Consider the following 22,897-nt stretch of genomic DNA (forward strand, 5'->3'; position numbering starts at 1 on the left):
CGGTACAGAGGATTTTATAAGACCCCTGTATGACCACTTTGACCTCTCTTCACCTCTTCTCAAGGCCTTCTGGTTATGGTAGTTTCTATCTCTGGGTAATCGCCCAGTGTTTTCTACGCGAGCACCCACGTGGTGCCGGACGCTTCTGTTGCAGGCTTTCCCCCACTTTCTCCAGAGTCCCTTTATGCATTCAAAGTTTAAATGTGCTATTTGATACTTTTCATTCAACACAGCCCGGTTTCTTATCGAGTCTACCCTCGACACACTGGCTGTGATGAACAGCTTGGCTTTCTTCTCCTTCGAGTCAAGGTTGGTACCACAAAAACCAGTGTCTCCTCTTGCTTGGTTATCAGCCGAGGAGGGTCCTACGTACCATCGACATCGGCTGCAACACATGCTGGCCTTTGTTCGCGGTCTTATGTTTCCATCTGCAGAGGATTCACAGGCCTTGATAGGAAAGGGTAAGGTCACTTCTCTCCTCGTCACCCTCTCGGTCTGTGCCGTCTTTCTCCTCCTCTAGAACTGCCGTGCTGAGTAAGCTCTTACATTGTGCTGTCTGTCTTGCTCCTCCTGTGCTCTCGTGCTCCACCTTTTATCCCTGTGGGGAAGGGAAAGGGCCATCAGGTGTGAGTGATTCTGTAAATTGCCTGACTTTGCCTGACCCTTGTATTGGAACCTATCAGGTAAACGGCTCTGGTGTTAGTCCGTTGTCTTTCAGGTTGTGCAAAAGTGTCTGTCGGAAAAGGGGGCTGGGGCAGTGTTTTACGTGGTAGGATGGGGAAAAGGTGTTGAAAGAAAGGGGATACCGCATCTCTCCAGTCGGTGTCCCACTCCCACATGACCCCCATCCAGGTGATCCTCCCTCACTGGCCCACCCCCAGGATCTGTATCCAATAGCGATGGCTGTGTCCTGGCCACCTGGATGACAGATCCCCGGTGACTATTCAGGGAGACACCTTCATACTGCACACATAAACCGAATCTTGTCCTAATTATTCAGAAGTATGTCTTTGGCCATAAGACAAAAGAATATGCTTCCTTTATGGACATAGACAGTTTTGAATTTTGTCAACCGTTCATAATTATGGGATGCACTGAAGAGAATAGACATTCCTGATGGCCTGCTACAGATACTGATGGGATAATTGTGTTAGAGTAAGGTAGTGTCCAAATGGTGAATTGACTGGTGTGTTCCCCGTTGACAATGGGGACGACAAGGATACATGCTTGCACCAACCTTGTTTAATGTATATACAAATCAATTGTCAAAAGTGTTAAGTGCTTGTACACCTGATGTGCTAAGAATTGCAGCAAAACGCATCCCTGTCCTTAGTTGTGCTGATGATGCTGTTATATTGGGAGAGATTCTGGCTGCATTAAAATCTTTGGTTAAAATGTACACAACTGATATGGCTAGCAAAGGTCTCAAAATGAATTTGTATTAATATAATATAATGGTTGTTGAAAAGAAAAAGTGCCAATTAAAGGAAATGAAGGTAGTGTGATGAATCCTTTGGAGTCCTCACAGAGGCCCTGCCTAAAGCCTCCTCCCAGGTGGCAAATGAAAAACAGACGCTTTCTGATACTAACCTTGGGGATGGTGTTCTGTGGGAGGATCACCTGGGAGGACGGGGAAGGGTCCAGGGAAATAAGAGGACTCCATTGGGTGAGACACACTATTTATCTTCTTCTAGGGAGGACATTTCTTTAAAAACAATCAGAAATCCCTAGGCCTTGAGGGAAGCGAAAAACCTAAAACCCTGAAGAATTATAGAGCTAGAAGTGGCCCTAACTAATAAAGGTACAGTGAAAAGAAGTCTGGGAATAATAACATTTCAAACCCTAAACAACTTTATTCCTCTATACACACCAATATTGTGATTTATCCTCATAATATTCCTTTAAAGAATATTATGGGCAACAGAAATGAGTTTAAGACTACAAATGATATGATATGATAGTTTATTATATAGCGCCTATACACAATGGGCCTCATTACGAGTCCGGCGGTAACCGTGCCTGAAATTCCGGCAGGTTACCGCCGGACTCGTATTACCATTCCGCCTCCATGATTCCCGGAATTACCGGGGCATTACAACCCCGGTGACCCGGGAATTCCGGAGGCGGAATTTGGTAAATCCCCATTCCCATTGAGTCCTATAGGACTCAATGGGCATTGGGAAGTGGAAACACCGGCACCATCTTGTGATGGTGCCGGTGTTTCCACGTCTGCCTGCAGGCGGGTGGTGTTAAACCCGCCAGGTCAGACCTGGCGGAATGACACCTCCCGCCTGCAGGACTCGAGATCACCCGGTATGGAAATAACAGTGACGGCGGGATTACCACCACCGTTATTTCCATACCGGGTGACTCGTAATGAGGCCCAATGTGTTTCAAAGCACTTCAAGGCAAGGGAGGGAACAAGGGAAAATACAACGACATTCCTAGAGGTCATGAACAGTAAGGATGTGAAATTAACTATCGTACTCGGCCTGACGAGATTCCAGATGGTGCAAGTGCTAAAACATAGATAAGGAAGGGAGGGGGAGAGTGGGAAGGAAATGGAAACAGACAGGCGACTACCGTACCAGGCCTGATGACATTTCTGCTAGAGCCGAAGGAAAACAAAAGGTGAGAGAGAGGGGTGCAGAAAGGGAGGGGAGGAACAAAACAAGCAACTATCGTACTAGGCCTGACAATGTTGCAGATTATGCTGGAGGGACGGGGAGGAGACAGTAAGGGGATGGTGGAGCGACAGACGAGGTTGCTGTCATACTAGGTCCAGGGACAATTCTGATAGAGTAAGTGCATAGAAGAAAATAAGGGGAGGAGGGGAGCAGATTGGAAAAGGGGGAGGGGCGGGGAGGGGCGGGGAGGAGAGAACAGAGAGTAAGCAGTCAAAAAGAGTGGAGAAGCAAGAGGGGAGAGTGAATACAATTGCAGAAGTCAGTAGTAACACATAATGTTGCAAGCCAGGATACAAGATGAAGATGGGAACAGCATGATTCAGGGCCACCATGAGTACAAGATGTAAAGGAAGTCCAGCATGAGAGTTGTGAAAGGGCGACGCACTGTGAATCAATGAAGTCCATAAAAATAAAATCCAGCATTGGCCCCAAGACGGTGATGGTGAAACCAGAATGCATCAGGACAGACTCCTGTGTGCAGGAAGAGGGGGGCACAAGGGAACAACACAGGGGGACCAGAGAGGGTGGGAATGGCATGTGGGGACAGAGGGTGTAAACACATGTTGGTGCATGCTTACCTGATGTCTTAGCAGGGGGATCAGACCCTGGATCCTCCTGGTCCAAGCAGGTCCAAACAGGAATTGCCTGTTAGAAAAATGAATGTTTACATTAGGGACTTCAAATCTGATAATCCCTGAAGTACTGGGACGAAGAAGACTAAAGAGGAACAGGGCTGCAGAGTTAGTTAGTGGGAATGGCCCACACCTGGGGGAGACAGAGGCTTAAAGGGCCTCCTCAGGTGTAGGCCTTAGTGAGGAGGGAGAGCAGTGTAGGCAGCAGAAGCAAACAATGGAGGAGGGAGAAAACACCAGGACCATTTTTTTACAGAAAGCCGTAGCCGGTCCTGAGAGGGTCCTTCCCTCCAGAAGCCTTAATTGCAGAGGTCGCACAGCGGAAGCGTGAGAGAGAGAAGCTTGCCCTCTGAAGACCTGCTTTGCAGAGGCTGCACAGTGGGATGCAAAAGTGAGGCAAGGTTTCTTCCCCCCCACGCTGTCTCCAGTGGCAAGCAAGCACCAGAGAGCCTCCGGAGCAACTGAAGCTTTGTGTACAAGTGGTGTGGGTGGTACAGGACCAAAATCAGTAGAGCCCTGGGTCACGAGGAGCCGCTGAAGCGAAGTACCTGTGAGCATTAACGGACTTGGATGTGCACACCTTACCCGGCGAGTTCAACAGCCGATAGTGAATTTGTTTAGAATTGCTGCTATTCAGTATGCTAAGGTTTTTATGTATTATAAAAATCTGTTTTTTGTAGTATGGAAGGACTTTGTGAGATGTCTGAACAATCACACTTGAATTTCTTTGTTCATTGGACACCACAAGTTCTTGTAATGACATGTACTTTAAATAAAGTGATTGGATATAAAAACGAAATTAGCATTTTTTCCATAACTGCACACTTCCAGAAATGTCTCTTTCACCTGCACAATAGAGGGACGAGCAGCCTAATACTTGCTTTTTTCTGTCTGACACTCGCCCAGGGTTTCGAATAAGACCCCCCCCCCCCCCATCAACAGAAAATAAGGGGAAGCCCCATTGTGTATAAAACCTTATTTGAAGAAGTACATAACAAAAGCTGGTATAAACGCACATTGCCAAAGTCAAGGAAGAAGCAGAATAAGACCACATCCTTGTCAGTATTTAGTTAATAAAGCAGTGGGGAAACAAGAGTGGCAAGAAGGCTGCCCCTCTGAAAAAGGTTGTTAAGAAGGAGAGGAGCATAGCTTGCATAGGTGTTGGAAAGTACAAAAGAGTACCAAAGAGCACCAATGTGAATCGTGCCTTTCCTGAAGTGATGCTTAAAACATGATATTGTAAAGTAATGAACGCTGCCAAGCTGTTGTAAGCTGACCTTAACCACAGAAGTAGTAGGCCTGGCATGGAAGAAACCAAGTGTGATTGAAATAGTAGGCCTGATATGGTAACCAGGTGGAAGTTAATTAAGTGCTGTGAAGTGTGGTTGGCAAACTGTCCCGATAAACCTTCATTGCTGAAGCAAGAACTTCATATAATGCTTCTTCAGGTTAAGTGGTGTTGGCAAGTTGTCCTTTCATTGTTAAAACAAGAACTGTATATAGAAGCTGCTGCAGAAGTGTTCTACATTTTTAGAAATAATATTTTGTGGCAAAAGCATCCTGACAAAGACAATTTATGTTACTACTAATGAACTAAGGAAATAGTCTTCATTTACATGAAGATGATTACTTTGAATCTTACTATTACAAGAGAAAGAGAAAGAACCTTTTGTTGAACCGCCGGAGTCTTGGAACTTTTCGTTGTCAAATTGAAGTCCTCAAGAACTGTGTTAGAACTTTGTTAGGAAAAAGGATTTCCTTATTTCTTTTTGGAAGTGGTACAGAATCCTGCTTGAATCTGCGGAAGGGGAATTCACCCAGATCATAAGGAGAGACTGTTGCCTTACGGTGCACTTAACTGTTATATTTTTGTTGCCTTTGAACTGCCATACTTTACCTTATTGAGTGACTGGATGTATAGTGTAAGGGACAGGAATCCTGCATCAGAGTGTTTCCTTGAGTTTATTTTAGGCAGGGGGATCCTCGTCAGCGTAGGGATAGAGAGGTATTAATCCAATTTAATTGAGTTAATAAAATGGCATCTTTTTCACAAAGTTGCCCACCTCACATTTCTGACGCGTCACAGTAGATTCGGAAGAGCTGAATAACTGCAGTAACATTGTGTATTTCGATATTACATTCTCTGTCACTTGGATGCTCATATTACTAACCAAGTCCTTAAAATGTCCCAACTAACTGAGTAAAAAAAAAACACGTAAAAAGAGTATTGGTTAATTGGTTTACTGAGGTGAACAGTATTATCATTGGCGCTCCGGCTTTGATTACAAAAGCTAATGATAGCAAGACTAACAGAGTAAAGCCAGGTATAAAGCATAGGAAAAAGTATGTTACAGGATTATCTTTTGCATGCCCATGGAGATGGGCCTGCAGGCTTTTAGGAATGGATGCTGTGGGAGACTCATAGGTATATATTAACACGTCCGATAGTGGGAATGTTACCGATGGATACCTAGCCTGGCCTATGGAAAACAGGATGTTAACCGGGGTCTATGAGATTGCTCTGCGAAGTTTACTGCGCTGACTTCTTTTTTTAACCCCCTTTTCACAGCATATATATATATATATATGGGGGAGACCCCCCGAAACACCTCCTGATCGCCCAAACATTAATTTACTGTCTCCCTTGCCCCACATATATATGCTGAGAGAAGGGGGTTAAAAAAATAAATAAAAAAAATAATAATAAAAGAGTCTGCTGTTCAGCCAGCGCAGTTACAAGAATAAAGGCCTTGAGGACGACATGTGTGGTTGAAACACGTCTCTGCTGATCACAATAGGAATAAATAAAATGTTTGTGAAAACTGACCTGTAACTTAGTATCTGAATATATATATTTTTCAATCCTTTTGTCAACATACTTATTGGCAGTGCGCAAGTCACCATTTTCCAACCTAATTGCATTTCATTACAAAACCAAGACCCTGTTTGAGTAGATTGCGTTGGCTAGTCCCTAGATAGAGAGCATTGCAATAGTCTATCTTGGACATAATAAGTGTTCTAGCGAGAGTGGTGCAGTTGAAAGTAGACAGAAAGGGTCTACAGGCTGTGATGAGCCTGCACGTGTAAGCAGAGGCTGAGCTAACGGCATTAGTTTGTCTGGACAGTGATGGTGTAGAGTCAAGGTATATGCCTATGGTTTTAGTGTTATTGGACACCTTGATGGTATTGCCGTCAATGGTGAACGACTTGAATAAAGGATCAAGTTTGTTAAAACGTTGATGGGATCCCAGAATGAGGAGTTCTGTCTTATCGTCATTGAGACAAAGTTCATGTTGTGCCATCCACGTCTGGACAACCAAATAGACATTGTTCAAGGATTTAGTGTCTGCCACGTGGTCAACCTTGATAGGGATGAGTATCTGAGTGTCATCAGCGTAATTAGTGTAGGTGACACCCAGATAATCAAGAATATCAAAAAGTGGTTTGGTAAACACGTTATAGAGTGTCGGTGACACACAAGATCCCTAGGGGACACCACGGTGAATGGGTGAGGGCTCAGCTGATGCTAACGGGGAGAACACCTGCATAGATCTGTTGTCGAGGAAGGATCTATTCCACGAGGTGGCAGAGTCAGAGAAGTGGCCAGCTGATTTGAGATGCCGGCAGAGGATTTGGTGGTTGACCAAATTGAAAGCTGCAGAACGATCAAGTAGAAGTAGCAGGGACAGTTTCCCATTATCCATCAACTCCTCAATCTGAGTTTTTAGGTCAATGAGGGCCGTTTCGTTGCCATGCCTAGGCCGGAAGCCTGATTGACTAAGGCCAAGGAGTTTGTTGGATTCCAAGTAGTCCTCGATCTGCAGATAAGCAGCACGGTCCAGTATTTTGAGCATGAATGGAACCATATTAATGGGCCTGTAGTTCGTGGTTATATTTGGATCGAGGGTAGGTTTTTTTGAGAAGGGGAATGAACCAAGCATCCTTGAGGTTGTCCTGGACGGTGCCGGTTTTGAAGGACGAATTTATGAAGGTGTTGATAAACGGTGCTAGATCGTATGTAGCCTCCATAATAATAGGGGCTGGGCAAGTATCGCATTGGCAGTTAGACGGTTTGAGCTTGTTGATGATGCATTCAACCTCAGAGTGGTGAGTGGAGAGAAGCTGAAAGGATTATTGGTACGAGTGGAAGGGGTGTTCATGCTAATGGAGACGTTGAATTGCTGGTCTAACTGGAGGCAGTTTTGTTTAGCGTTGATTTGGCGAGTGGCGATTTTGTATGTTCGAGCACAATGTGTTATCTTTGGTGCAAGTGTCAGGGGGAGTTACGGGGGATTCAAGTTCTTTCAGAGTCTTGAATAACTCTTTGGTGTTAGAGTCCGCTTGCATAATGCGCTTGTTGTACGTGTCTTTTTTTGCTTGGAACATAGCCTCTTTATAGTTAGGGATGCTATGAAAAAGTTGTCCTTGTTGGCCTCGGAGGGGTGGCTTTTCCAAAAGGCTTCAGCGTTTTCGTTTTTCTTTTCAAAGCACTCTCAGGTGTGGCGTAAACCAAGATTTGAGATGTGCACGTGGTTTCGGTTTCCTAAGTTTGATTGGAGCAATGGAATTCATTGCTTTGAGCATAGCCTGCTTGTAGATATCGACTAATATTGTGGGGTCCGAGTATGATGAAGAAGCTTTGTTTAGAGTAGGAAGGATAAGTGGGAATAGTTGGTCACTTGTTATGTCTCTTTTGTTTCTGGTCCGCAAAGCGGGGGCAGTATCATGTCTAGGGCCTTGGTCGTTTGCTTTAATATTAAAGATGATTGTATGATGGTCCGCATGGAGAATTGGACTGTAAGTTAATACTGCAATTTGAATCAACTAACCAGTCCAGTGTTCTACCCTTGTTGTGAGTGGATTCTAGAATGTGGTGGGAGAAGCCCAAATCAGCCCAAATCAGTTAGGGTGTTGGCAATGTCCGCGGCATTAGGGTCATTAGGGTCTTGGTAGCCCAAGTTAAAATCCACAAGTAGGATGATTTGAGATTTAGTCTTGGATTTGTCCACTAGTGAGGATGTTATGTCATCAGCGAAGGTGGTGACAGGTCCAGGAGGCCTATAGATAAGATGTATGGTGGCGATTTGGTTGGGTGAAATGGGAAGTTTGACTGAAAGTAGCTCAGCTGAAGGGATCTGTTGATTGGGTATAGCTCTAAAGCCCAGAGCGTATTTGTGGATAAAGGCGACTCCACCGCCTTTCGATTGATTAGTGTTGCGATCGCATCTGATGATACGCCTGTGAGTATAGCGAAGGATAATAGTGGTCCTGAGGCTGCATGTAACCATGTCTCTGAAATGGCCAGGAAGTCAAGATCTTGAGTAGTGATAAAGTCTGCAATGTCCAGGGCGTGGGAAGGGAGGGACTTGGCGTTGACCAAGGCACCCCTAATCAACAAGTCTTTGGGAGTGTGGGAAAGGTGGTCAGGGGTGGACAAAGGAGAGGGAGCGATGGTGCCAGTATGCCGCTGGGAATGAGGTGTAGACTTCGAAGTCATAATGGGCTTCTATGTGTGGCTAGTAACACGAGGGAATCTGGAACTCTGGAATCTAGTGTTCCTTGAGTACAGGGCACATGGTTGATTGGGTGTGAGTTTTGTGGCAAAGTGTTCAAGCCATAAGGTGGGGGAGTTTAGGTAGGTGTTGGTGGGTGGAGGTGTAGCGATGGGCAGTGTGTAACTCTTAAGGTACCTTCGTGAGATGAAGGCTTGAGTATGAGCTCTCTGGTGTAATGGCCAGTTGAGGTTGGCGCCACTGGTTAGGATCGCCATCATGAAAATAGGTGACTCCAGGGGGGTGGACTGAGGCGATGGAGCGCTGTAGCTATGGGAGAATGCCCAACCAAGGATGTTAATAATATGTAATAATAAGTAAGAACTGATCATTGTTTTGCCCCTACATTAGGCTTTATGGGAATGGGGCGGGTACAGCGTTGGGGGCTGGCCAGAAATTAGGTTTTCAGATCGGAAGCCTAAGCCCTCTCTGGAAGTCTACTAGTCATGCCCATAAACAGTTTGTATCCGGAACTAGAAAATCTGAAACCTAAAGCATCGTCATTTGTGTCTCTAACCCACATTTCTGTATGGCATCCATCTTAGATTTTCAAGCTTGCAGATACCTTTGTGCAAGGATGGAGGGCACCTTATCATCTGATCAGACAATGCCATAGGCCCAATTAAAACAAGCTACGAAATGGTGCAAACAGGGTTTCTTGTCTGTAGACACACTTCATTCGTATTTCTAATCAGTTAGGAGGAAGGAGTTGTTACAAATAAGAATAAAGATCGATAGGTGAGAAGGATAACTGTGGAGTAATTAGTAGAATTGAGGAATGCCCTAAAATGTACACTTGTGGGTGGCTTTTCTGACAGAGAAGTGAAGTGGAAGATATTCCCAGTAGCGTGCCAGCCTCCTAGGTGCATTACATCCATGCATCTCAGGAGTTGCTAGATTTGTGAAGTGGTGTCCCCTCCAGCAGAAAATCACTTTATTTGGGAATACTAGAAGGCTTTTCCTTCACTTCAAACCCAACAAGGTACGATTTATAGATATGAAAGTCCAAGTATGTGAGGAAGAGACAGCAATTGTTGCTTTTCTGTTCTACAGAAAGCCAGAAGATTAAATTGATTTTGAGGTGGGAGTTTAATCAGGTCGGTACAGGGTAACTATGATCAGAGGAGAAATGGCCTGTCGATGAATTAGTAGGTTTCCAAACTGGCTGGTACCCCTGAAAGGCCACTAGAGGCAGAATCAGAATATGCTTTGCTCGTGTCTCATTCCAATATAGTCTCTCTGGTGTTCTGATTTCCTATAACTCCAATGGCCACAACTTTTAATCTGCTGCACTGTGTTTGTAATTCTCATGAATGTACATGCCTTTTCTTCCTGCCCCTAGGTTTGCGCTCTCTGCCATGGATATGGAACAGAAGGATTATGATTCGCGCACGGCCTTGCATGTCGCAGCTGCCGAAGGTACAGTGCATTGCAAACCGTGCGGAGCTCTACAAATAACAGCATATGCTTTTTAATACCCATTGCTTGCGGCATGGATTGGGGGGCTGGAATGTTCCACCACCTATGAAGTCTTGGGAATCAGGAGTGGTCAGGGATTAGTGAAGGAGACATTGATGAGGCCTTTAGGTGTTTTGTGTGTTTAGGAAATGGGAGATAAGGCAGGAAGGGATGCAGGAGGTGTATGGGTGAGCCAAAGATGACAATAAGGGGTAGTAAAGGTGCTGGGAGAAGGGCATCAGTAAAACAGTAGAATCACTTGTGGTAAAAATGGACAAGCAGGTATGTGAGCATCAAGTGATATGTAATCTGGGGATGATGAGCCGCCAAGCAGGGAGACAAACAGGACAAAGGCGATAGAGTAGAGGTTTGTGAAGAGTAAACATGATGGGGACCTGTTGATTACACAGGTGTTAAATCATTACTTCCTATTCATCGCTACCTGGCAATGAACTCCCTGCCACTCCATCTTAGAGCAGAAACCTCACACCTAGCCTTCTGCAAAGCTATCAAAACACTGCTATTTGTCTGTACTTGCCTGATGCTTAACTAACGTACATAATATGCTATGTAAAGTACCATATGTCTATACCTAACTCCAAGTAATGCTCTACTTGTAACACTATGTACGATCCATGTAACCAATCCATGTAACCAAGCCGTCTTCTTGTAACAGCGCCTCAGTGCCCTCTGGCCGTTTGTGTGCTTTATAAATTAATAAATTTAAAAATTAAAATATTGCCTGCCCTCACTCACTATCTGCCAGCTGTTCCATGGGCAGACGGGTGCTGGCAGGTCCTCTGAAGGTCATCTTCTGAGGCACAGAGGCAAACTTTGGTGTGGAGAATTTGATGGACTCCAAGCCATTGACAGCACATGGCACTCCTTACCAAGGACTAGCCACCTAATCTGCCCATTAAGAATTATGAGACCACACATGACAGTCACAAGATACTTATTTATATGAAAAATGGAAGCTTGCCAATGTATCTTAGTTTGTGTGCCACTTAGCTACTAGGAGGGTGGTCGAAACTGGTCTAATCTGAGAGGAGATTTATATATACAGACGTGGTCTCTGAGAATGCAGCTTTCAAACGTATTTGAAGTAAGAACCAATGAAAACAGCTGTAATGCTTCTCCCTTTAGTGCTACAAATGAGTGCATGTTCAATAGTACCAAATGCTTAGAGGCAATTTATTTCATGCTCTGGATATAGGTCTCAAAAGGGTCTGGCTTGAGAGGGAATGGCTCCTCAACAACACCTATGACAACACATCCTGCACTCCCCACCCCACCGCCCTGAGGCTCGGTGATCTGCTCCTCGCTGTATCCTCTCTTGTTCGATTGGTTGATCCCTTGGTGCCAATTGCCCGCCCTGTCCTGTTAGCTGCCTACTCCCCTTTTCTCTGCTTCACTCACTGAGTTCTTCCCTCTAAGATTGTAAAGCGTCCCGTTGCTTCCCGAGGCTGGGTCCACGCTCAATAAATACCATAATAATAATAAAAGTATGAAAATATTGGACTTGCACTTTTTCACACTTCCCTACCAATGTGACCCAGATCTGAGTAGGTGAATAGGAGAGCCACTTCCTGCCATCCTGACGTAACACAGAGAACAACTTGAAGGAAATGTGGCTGGGTGGGGAGGAGCGTAGGAGAGATTCCACATCTTAAGAGAAAATATACAGCAAAGTTTCACCTAAGCCCACGGAGGCAGGACAGACCTTGCAACCCAGTGCCTGGTGCTGCATGTCAAATCCTTAGCATTATCTACTTCTGCAAGATGCATTTTAATCACATAGCAAATGTACGTCAATTGTGTATTGGTTTTAACAGTTAAATGCTTAACATTACAAGCTCAATTCCTCTGTGATCCCTGTCAAACCCATAACGTAAACATATCATTTTTGGTATCTGGTACCATTCAATTCCACAGCACTACGTGGTCAACTGCATTCTGTCTCCAAGCAAATCCACAGGCCCGCTGGATCACTTTTCATTGGGATACCCGTCGAACCCATAACAAAGTCACTTAATATTACACACTGTGATACCAGCTGATTCTGCAGCTTTAACAGATCAATTACATTGCCCTGTCATTGATATTCACAGCACTGCAAGAGCAATTGTATTGTATCACAAATTGCAGACAAAGCATTAGTAGAGGTATTGCACTTTCTGCCTGTTGCATCCACAGCATTATTTGTTCAATCTCATTGAGTTTCCAGTTAAATGACCTGCAATATGAAACCTACCAGCAGTGAAATACAAGTTCAATACATAGCACTGAAGAGCCACAACACTAACTTTCAAAGTAAGTGTCACTCCCCTCCAAAAACTCCTTCTCCCTTCCCCCTCTTATAACCGCACCACCAAGCCTTGCAGTGCACGTAATAAATTCAACATGCTAAGAAACTGCGAAGACATGTGATGAATCGTGGGAAGTCGTCCCTTCTCAGAGGGGAGCCCCCCTTTGGGAGGCTAAAGAGGTGAGCCCAGTCCACAATACCCTCCCTATGGGTAGAGGCAAGTGGCACCTCACTGGGAGAGACTCCCCTTTGGGAATAAGGACTCCCGTTCCCTGGAGGAACTCCCTAGAGGAGCTGTCAAAGTAACACCTTTTAACCTTCCTGGTAACATCTGTGAAGAGAAGACCAATATTTGTTATTGCTAACATGAAATTGAAAATGTTAAGCTCCAATACTATTGCGATTAAGAAGAGGACGTGTGGAGGAGAAGAGTCCACAACTGAATGAGAAAAAGGAACAGCTACCTGTGCAGGGGAAGCCCCACAGCTACGTCAATCTATAAAGGGAAGGAGCCTTGGGAAATAAATAGAGAGTCTGCAAGTTTCAAAAGGGAGACACACAGACTCCAGAGAGCAGCAGAGGCGAGATGTGCAGCATCCTGCAGTCGGAGAAGACAGAGAGGTGACAGGCATGCTACTGTCGGTAGCAAGAGAGTCAGGCAAGCTGAAGCCAGGCACGTGGCGTACCAAAGCAAAGCAAGAGAATGAAGCAGAGATTGGTGAGGCGACCTTGGGGGAGATCATGGTGGACAAGAGGGTCTCAAAGATGCTGAAATCGTTCTGCCATGGCAGATTCAAGGCCGGTACAAAAGAGACCAGAACGCCATCCACGCCGAACGAAGAGAGGCGAAGTGGAGGAGAAGTCCTGAGATGCCAGATTCTGAATAAAAGTAGCCGATGCTCACCAAACAAGAACCCTGGTGATGTTAACTCTAAACACGAAAGTAGCAGGTTTAACGGGAGGCCGGGGGGAAAGTATGAGAATCATTATTGGAATGCTCATACTCGTCCCAGTCAAGAGAGAGAAAACTAACAAGAGTGATTGAAAATCATTATAGGAATGCTCATACTTGTCACAGTCAAGAGAGAGAAAACACAACCAGAGTGAATGAGAATTATTGAAATGCCAATACTTGTCATAGTCAAGGGAGAGAAACCATAACGAAAGTGGATGAAAATCATTATTGGGATGCTCATACTCGTCACAGTGAAGAGAGAGAAAACATAATGAGAGTAAAGTAGAATCGTTATTGGAGTGTTCATACTCGTCAAAGTCCAGAAAGAAAATATAACCAGAGTAAATAATAATCATTTTTGGAGTACTCCAAGTCAACTCACTCTAGAAAGAAGTTTTGTACAGCTAGTACAAAGAGAAGTGAAAGAGAAATAATCTGAAGATGACCCAATTCATGATCATTCATACCAAGAAAGAATGAGTGAAAGAAAAGAACAGGTTATTAAAGAGAAACCTGAAACCAAGTAGAACTTTGCAAAGAAGCCTCCCGACCAAGAGAAGAGGGAAATCAAAGAATATGAACTATTCAAGAAGCTAAGAAATAAGATAGAAGGAAAAGATAGTGGTAGGGTCAGTTAGGTTAGAGTCCGATGGTGGACTGTTTCAGTTATAGACATTCACTGACGACTGCTGAGCTCCTTAGCTAGTCTCATTAGGTAGGGACGCCTTGCAGAATAGGGAAAGATAGGCTTCATTCATATTCTTTAATGAATATACCAGTGAAATGTGTAATCCGACTCAGTCTCCCCCTTCTGACCTGCCTATATTGTGTCAAAAGTGGGATGTTGAAGTCCAATAGAGAATACCCACATCGCCCAAAAAATACATGGACAGACCTATTGACAACCTTCCACCAGGTTTGTTGGGGATAAAACCCACCTTAAAAAGACAGAACCAAACAGTGATTAATCTTACTCCCCTGAATTCCTAATTGCCAGATGATTCAGAGGTTGACGAAGAACCCATGGGTAGAATTGATGGTAGTAAAAGGTCAGACAAGTGGGAGGAAGCAGGAAGTGAGAGTTTCAAAGTTTGATATCAGAGGGTGAACATAATCCCACCATGGGTATCATAGAGACCCTCCGGGATCAGTTAGTGAACCATCAGGGATACAGGTGGACCAACATTTCCAGGATGGATTAGACCAAGTAAGAACAGGGACACACCATTGGATTGCTCCTCATGGGGTTACAACCCTACCAAGAAGAAGAGGATTTGGCGGCCTTCTTTATAAACTTTGAAAGGTTGGCAACACAATTTGATTGGGATGAAGGGGTATACACGTGTTATCTGGCCCGAAGTTGAAAAGGGACCTGCAAGCCTCCTATCAAACCATTAATGCTCAGGGAATCACAGCATTCTCAGAAATAAAAAGGGCTCTGTTGGAAATAGTAGGACAGACAGAGAGTTTCTTTCGATACATATTCCAGGAGCTCCATCTTGTGAATAATGAAACCCCATTAGAATTAGCAGCATGAGTACAAACAGCCTCTCCCAATGGTTGAGAAGAAATACTCGGGCTGAAATTTTAGAAACTCTAGTCTTAGAGCAAGTTATTCAAGCCCTATCTCCCTCCCTGCAGCAAGGCATCCTACAACAACATAGACCATTGATTGAAACAGCCATTCAAGTAGCATAAGCTCATTCAGAGGCAGCCAAATACTTACGGTGCACCGCCAAACCAGTAGAAGGAATGAAAGAAATTAGACCTCCTATTCCATCAGAGAAAGGGGTAAAAAACGATAAGATCCTTGCTCCTTGAGCTATATTCAATCAGAGAAAGGGGTAAAAACAGATAAGATCCTTGCTCCTTGAGCTCCTAACCCTAAGGAAGAGAAATACAAGTCCTGATATAACAGTGAAATTTCCTCAAACAATAGGGGAGAGGCAGGAAAATTAAAAACCTCTTTTTCCACTCCTCCTATATGTTTTTCATGTGGAGTGAAGGGGCACCTTGCCCAAGGTTGTCCTAACAATAAGCCAGAGGAACCACTGGAAAAAGGACGGGTAGATGCTGAACCTTGGGAAAAGGAAATCATTTTATAATTGTTCTTTTATAGCGCGCTTCATACCAGAGATTGATTTCTAAGCACAGGATCGGGATTCAAACCTGTGTTGCGCTGTGTTGTCTTACTTCCAAGACAAATGCTTTGCCCCTGAGCTATCCCGCCTCACTGAGAAGAGCAAGAACCCAAAACAAACAGTTCAGAGATGTCTTAGTCTGGATCCCAACTGTTTAAGAGCCACAAGAGAGTGCTCATGAGTGAGATACAGGAAACCGCATTTATAGACTATGGAAGCAACCAAACAGTGGTCCGGGATGATGATCTCTATTATATAGCATTTATAACATACCTCTACACAAGTGTTTCTAGGTGCAAGACCTCCCAAGGCGGTCACCCCATTAAAAGGACATGAGTTCATGTAGTCGTGGAAACCTCCCAAAAGTACCCTTGACTTTAGAAGTGAGGTCTCAACCTACAGTCATAAAATCAGCAGTAGTACCGGGTTTACCTGAAGGTTATAATAGGCACTGATTTTCCAACTTTTAGTGAACTACTGAAAAATCACGAGATGCCAAGGGCCCTGTATTCTCCCATACATTTCTGCGAACCTTCTCTGACGTTATGTGAAGAACCGATTTGGAACTGGTACATGCAACAGTCTTTAAACAACCAACAAAACACCATCATTCAATACTTCAAAACAATGAAGGATGGAATCCAAACAGAAGGGGTAGCCACCGAATTAAGAGGGAGAGTATGTGACAAATTGCAGGCATTCAGCCTCTCCCCAGAAGGGGGAGCCCCCCTGTGAGGCTATGTAGGTGAGCCTGCTCCGCATTACCCTCCCTAGGGGTAGAGGCAAGAGGGACCTCACTGGGAGAGACTCCACTCTTGGGGACAAGGACTCCCGTTCCCCAGAACTCCCTAGAGGAACTGGCAAAGTAACATATTTTATCCTTCCTGATAACATCTGTGAAGAGAAGGCCAATATGTGTTATTGCCAGCATGAAATTCAAAAACATCCTACTAAGCTCCAATAATAATGGGACAAAAAAAGAGGACCTTTGGAGGAGAAGAGAGTCCAAAGCTGAAAGAGAAAAAGGAACAGCTATTTGCGCTGGGGAAGTGGGGAAGTCCTGCTGTGGGAGAAGACCAAGAAGTGACAGGCATGCTACCGTCAGTAGTAAGAGTCAGACAAGCTGAAGCCAGCCACTTGGCATACCGAAAAAAAGCAGGAGAATGAAGCTGAGATGAGTGAGGTGACCAGAGGCAGATCAGGGTGGACAGGAGGTCCTCATAAGGACAGCAAAATCATTCTGCCATGGCAGATTCAAGATAAGTCGATACCATAGAGGGCAGAAACACCATGCACGACGAACGAAGAGAGGAGAAGCGGGTGAGAAGACCGCAGACGCCACATTCAAAGTAAAGGAAGACAATCCTCACCAAACAAGAACCCTGGTGACGTTAACCCTAAACATGAAAGTTAACAGGAATAATGGGACACCCGGGGAAGGGTATGAGAATCATTATTAGAATGTTCATTCTTGTCACAGTCAAAAGAGAGAAAACATAACGAGAGTGAATAAAAATCATTACCGGAATGCTCATATTTGCCATAGTCAAGAGAGAAAACATAACAAGAGTGACTGAGAATCATCTTTGGAATGCTCGTACTACTCGCAGTCAAGAAAGAGAAAACATAGCAAGAGTGAAAGAAGAGTCATTTTTGGAATGCTCATACTTGCCAGAGTCAATATAGAGAAAACTTAATGAGAGTAAAGGAGACTCGTTATTGGAGTGTTCATACTCATCACAGTCCAGAGAGACAAAACATAACCATAGTAAATAAGAATCATTGTTGGAATACTCCTACTCGCCTCCACTTAGAGAGGAGTGTTGTACAGCCAGTACAAAGAGAAGTGAAAGATACATACTCTGAGGATGACCAAATTCATGATGAATCATTCCAAGAAAGAATACGTGAAAGAACAGAACAGGTTATTAAAGAGAAACCTGAAAACAAGTGCAACTTTGCAAAGAAACCTCCTAAGAGAAGAGGGAAATCAATGACTATGAACTATTCAAGAAGCTAGGAAATAACAGAAGGAAAAGATAATTGTTGGTTCGGTTTACCAGACGAGGAGAAAAGGATCAACCCTTACAGAAGGATACAAGAAAACAAACAAAGGTACATGACCATAATAACGTAACTGTACAAACTGATCAAAGTGATTTCTAGAGACTATCTAAAGATCATTTATTGAGAAGTGGCTGAGAGATGTCAACCAACCTCGGGAGAAGGGAGATATTCTCCTGACTGTAAGTTGTTAAGAATTGTGGTAGGGTCAGTGTGGTTAGATCCGGATGTGGACGTTTCAGTTATATACATTCACTGATGACTGACGAGTACCTTAGCTAGTCTTGTTAGGTAGGGGAGCCTTGTAGAATAGGCAATGATGGGCTTTATTCATATTCTTTAATAAATATACCAGTGAAATGTCTAATCAGAGTCTGTCTCCTGCGGTCTGACCTACCAGAAAGTAGAAACAGAAATGAGGGATAAAAGGAAAGCGATGGAAGCCACTTTATCAACATCTTGAGACCAGCCAGATTCTAGAGTGCTTCCAATTCCACACCTCGGAATACTCCTAACCCAGACCCAGGATGCATCCAGTCAAACACAGTACTCAAGAGTAATTGACTAAACAAAAGGCAGAAATAAAAGAAAACATGTAACACAGCAAACCCACTGTCACTCAATTGACTGAACTACCAACCATCTATATTACAACAACTGCATGAAATTTCACTAAACACACCTTTCAGCATAAGACAACCCATAACACATGCAACCAAAACACAAGGAATTCAGGATGAGGGAACTGACCCAGGAAAGAAATACTCAGCCCATCCAACTTTGAAAGCCTCAACCAAGATCACAGGGAAGCAAATGAAAACAACATCATTACTACGGCCGAATCCCCTTCCAACCCCAATACCCGTCATAACATGGTGGGCATCAGATGCCTTATGATTAATGTGCAATCACCAAACAGTCATCCAATTTATATAACCTTCTTTCTAAGTATTAAATTGATCACAGAAACCTGGCTCTCTGATGATCAATCACTAGTAATCTATGAAAATATTCCAGCAGGATACAAGATCAAATATGCTAATCACCCTATCAGAAGAGATGGAGGGATAGCACTAGTCCATAGAGACTATCAAAGTGTCAACTACCTCTCTCGACAACATCCTAGATTGTGAGTCACAAGGGAGTGCTTCAGGGGGGGATGGGAAGACACCAGTGGTGAAGGAGTGATTGCAGAAATCAGCCAGGGCAGGAGCCAGGGCAGGAGCCAGGGAGTCGTTGTGGTCCTTGATAGTTTTGGAGGAACAGGGGTGAACCTGTTTTGACAAGACTTTCATAGATCGGACTTGTCTAGAAACCTCATCTGCAGAGAAAAGGGGAAATGCAGAAAAGGAGGGAAGAGGGGTGGCTGCAGAAGGGCCAGTGGAAGAGCAGGGAATAGAGGTAGGGAGGCAATAGGAGGAGAGTGAGGACAGGATGTTCTGAGTTTTAGAAATGAAGTGAGAAGCCAGTGCTGTGCAGAGGGCCTGGGGAGGGACAGGAGAGTTGGAGACTGCGGCAGGATTGGCCAGTTCCTTATAGATTTTAAAGAGTTCAGCAGAGTTGTTAGATGCCACAGAGATGTGGGCTTGCATGTGAGCTCTCTTCTTGGTGAGGACGGAGAGCCGGTATTGCCTTTGCAGCAGGCGGCAGGCCAGTTTGTCAGAGGATGAACATGAAGCCCGCCATTTCCTCTCGGCCACCCTGCACTTGCGGGGTGACGAGGTCTGAGTCAAACCAAGAGTTACACTTGGCTTTGGGCTTCAGGCGGATTCTCATGACAGGGGCAAGGATATCAAGAGTATCAGATATAGAAGAGTGGAGCATGGAGTGTCAGGGTGAGTGTCAGCCAGGGGGCAGGAGGGGGTGAGAAGTTGGCGGCGAAAGCCTCAACTGACACCCGCTTCATGTGTCGGATGACCGACAAGGTGGGTGGCAGTGATGGAAGTGGCTTGGCCTGAGGGGTAGGGAGGGTGAGGTGGGAGGATAGGAGAAAGTGGTCCCTCCAGGAGAGAGGAGTGGAGAGAGGGACAGAGAGGGGAAGGTCTGAGGAGATCAGAACATCGAGAGTGTGCCCTACAGAGTGAGTCAGGCCAGAAGGGAGAATAGTGAGTGAGAGAGAGTCGCAGAGGTTTCAAAAGAGTACAGAGGGAGGACAGGAGGCATCCAGGTGGATGTTGAAGTCTCCATGAAGGAGGAGTTGAGTGGTAGAGGCCAGGAGTGAGGAGGAGAGGTCCGCCCACTCAGAGAGGAAGGAAGAAATCTGACCAGGTGGCCAATAGATAGTAGCCACAGTAAGGGAGTGGCTAGGGGAGAGAGAGAGCCTGCAGATGAGGCATTCAAACGAGGAATAGGCCTTTGTAGGAGTGACAGTGGCAGGAATCCACTCGGGGAAGATCAGGGCTACCCCACCACCAGAGCGGTTGGACCTGGGCACGATGAGGATCTTGTAGCCGTCAGGTAGGAGAGTGTCAAAGCTAGTGACAGAGCCGGCCGTGAACCATGTCTCAGTGAGACCGGGACATCAAGGTCAAGTTCTTCCAGAAGGTGGTAGATATCAGAGGCGTGTTTGACAGCAGAGCGAGAGTTGAGTGTGGCAATATGGAGAAGGATGCCATCTTTGAAGGACTTCCGGGGAGGGGTACAGATCATAGGTACGCCCTTCGGAGGTGTAGCGGGAGCCCGAGAGGGGGCAGAGAGGGAAGGAGGAGGCAAGGTAGCCAAGGAGGAGGCAGAAGGGGGAGGAGAGGTAGTCGGGGAAAGGCGGGAGGGGACAGTAGGAGAAGAAAGGAAGTTGAGGCGCAGGAAGCGTCTATCAAAGAGATGAAGGTTGGCCTGAGGGCCTTGGACCAAGACGGTCCCATTAGAGTAGACATTAATGATGACCTTAGAGGAATGGAAGTAGGCCAAGAGGGCGTCCCAACGAGTGCCACCATTAATGGGTGAAAAAAGGAGAAAGGAGAGAGCACAGAGACCATACAATGGGTCCATAGGTCTGAGTTTCCTTGGAGGAGGCGCTGGTGTAGGTGTCAGCGATAGGGAGGCCTCGGTTGGAGACCAGGATGTCCTTTTTCAACTTCTTCCTACCCGACTTAGTGAGGAGAGCAGGATAGTCAATAGAGAAGTGGTTTGAAAAGATAGAGACAGAGAGCACCATAGAGTAGGTGGGAGAGGAGAGGGGTGGGAGGAAATGGGGGGGACCCTAGGGTAGACAAACAAGACAGCGAGAGGCAAGTGAGTAGAGCTATGGGACAAGACGAAGGCACTCAGGATGAGAGCTCAGAAAATGTGCATTCTAAAACAGGAGAGAAGACACACCTAAGTTTGAGATCCAAAAGAGGGAGAAAAGGCCTAGGTTTCACACTGCAAGTTATGTGGTACTGATACAGGCAACTATTAAAAACCAATGGAAGGCCACCTAGGTTTGAGAATCCTAAAGAGGGAGAAAAGGCCTAGGTTTCACACTGCAAGTTATGGGGTACTGATACAGGCAATTTATACAGTATGAAACAGCAGGGGAAACCGCCGGTAAGTGGAGGGGGTGGGGGTAAGCAGGGCAGTCAGAAAGGAGGTGACTGGCAACTGGCGTCCGCTGCGGACACCTGCAGACACCAACAGGGAGCCACCAAGGCGGAGCCGCCCTTGGCCAAGGGGGCCTTAGTCGTGGGGCTGCCCAGGGAAGGTCAGTGATAAGGGAGGATGAGCCAATCAGAGGGGGTGTGGGCGGGATGGGAGGTGGGCAGGGAGGAGCAGACCAACGGGAAGGGGAAGCGGGAGAAGCAGTGGACAACGGGCAGGAACACAACAAATAAAAGGCACACGCAGTATTTTCAAAGCCCAGGAGGGCAACAATGGCAGATCTTATCACGCTGCACTCACCTGCTCAACCATACAGGTGCTCCCTGACAGGAGGTGTGATCTATTGGTTATGTTGTTGTGCACAGAACTGGAAGATCTGCATCCTATTGGCAGCTTCCCAAATTGACCACCCTGTGATGCCCGAATAAAACCTCCCTCACTGTTCCTTGGATCCCAAAGCTGAAAAATAAAGAGCATTTAAAAAGGCATCTTTCTTTTTGTACCAAGTGCTGATGCGGGTCTGACTCTGATGCTCTGCTTATTTTCTACTTGCAGGGCACCTGGATGTCGTCACATTCCTGACAAAAGTGTGCAAAGTGAACCCCTTTGTGAAAGACAGGCAAGTAAAACAATGCAGGGGTGGGGTCTATCCTTCACCTCTGCTCTTGCTGCATCTTGTGTGTGTAGCTGTTGTATGTGTCTCCCAACAGAAGGGCAAGAGATATTTTCTTGCCAGATGTTTGGGAAATGTGAAGGACGTGGTCCGATTTTACCAGGTGCATGCAAAGGCGAGATCCACCCGAAAAACGTCCCCATGTCATTGTACTACTGTTGCGGCCCATACAGCTTTTAATATTTGTTGTATTTTAGTATGCTGCAAGTCCGTATATGAAGATCTTCTGCCCATGAAGATATTTTTAGCCTATTTTACCAATGTCTGATGCACATCAAATGTCTGTGCCTCTTTCGTAAAATGCTGCTGTGCACCCAGTTGTTTCCCATCTTTACTAAGGTCTGGATCTCACCAGGAGTGGACCGGAAGCCAAAAGAGGCCCAGGAAATAATTTTCAAAGGGGCCCCGTTTTATGCATTTTGAGCAAACCCATCCCTTTTCCTATGGGAAAATGTAAAAATAAAATAGATTACCACACAAAAGAGGTCCAGGGTGCAGAGGCCTACTGGGAAATCCCCAGAGCTCCCTATAGGCCAGTCCATGCCTGGATCGCACCCAGATTCTGTATTAAAGCCTGAGCCATATCCAGATGTGAGTACCCCCATGTACTGTGGTGTGCGGATCTTCTGGATGCCAGCACTCTTTGCACATCTAACTTCTTGTACGTCTTAAACATAATGCTTCTGGTGTATCTGAACACTAGTGTAGTAAGCTACGCTGACCATCCATGTGCTAAGCACTAATGCTTCTCCACATGGAATCTCCTCGCAGTAAGATATGAAGCTCATCCCGTTTTTCAGACTCCTTCCACAAAGATCTGTTGGCCACCTGGGGTTTGAAAGCCCTTTAGG

The 22,897-nt window shown here is 45.4% G+C and overlaps 1 protein-coding gene across 1 annotated transcript in view; it reads left to right on the top strand.

Annotated features, from left to right (window-relative positions):
- Window positions 1–22,897, top strand: part of GLS2 (glutaminase 2) — a 579,026-nt gene that overhangs the window by 550,437 nt on the left and 5,692 nt on the right. The window contains exons 16-17 of the mRNA XM_069653689.1: window positions 10,214–10,290; window positions 21,929–21,992. Of these exons, the coding sequence (XP_069509790.1) occupies window positions 10,214–10,290; window positions 21,929–21,992 (141 nt within the window). The remainder of the gene's footprint in view (window positions 1–10,213; window positions 10,291–21,928; window positions 21,993–22,897) is intronic.

The sequence above is a fragment of the Ambystoma mexicanum genome, chromosome 3q (assembly GCF_040938575.1).
Source record: "Ambystoma mexicanum isolate Mex_15411 chromosome 3q, UKY_AmexF1_1, whole genome shotgun sequence".
Classification (NCBI taxonomy): domain Eukaryota; kingdom Metazoa; phylum Chordata; class Amphibia; order Caudata; family Ambystomatidae; genus Ambystoma; species Ambystoma mexicanum.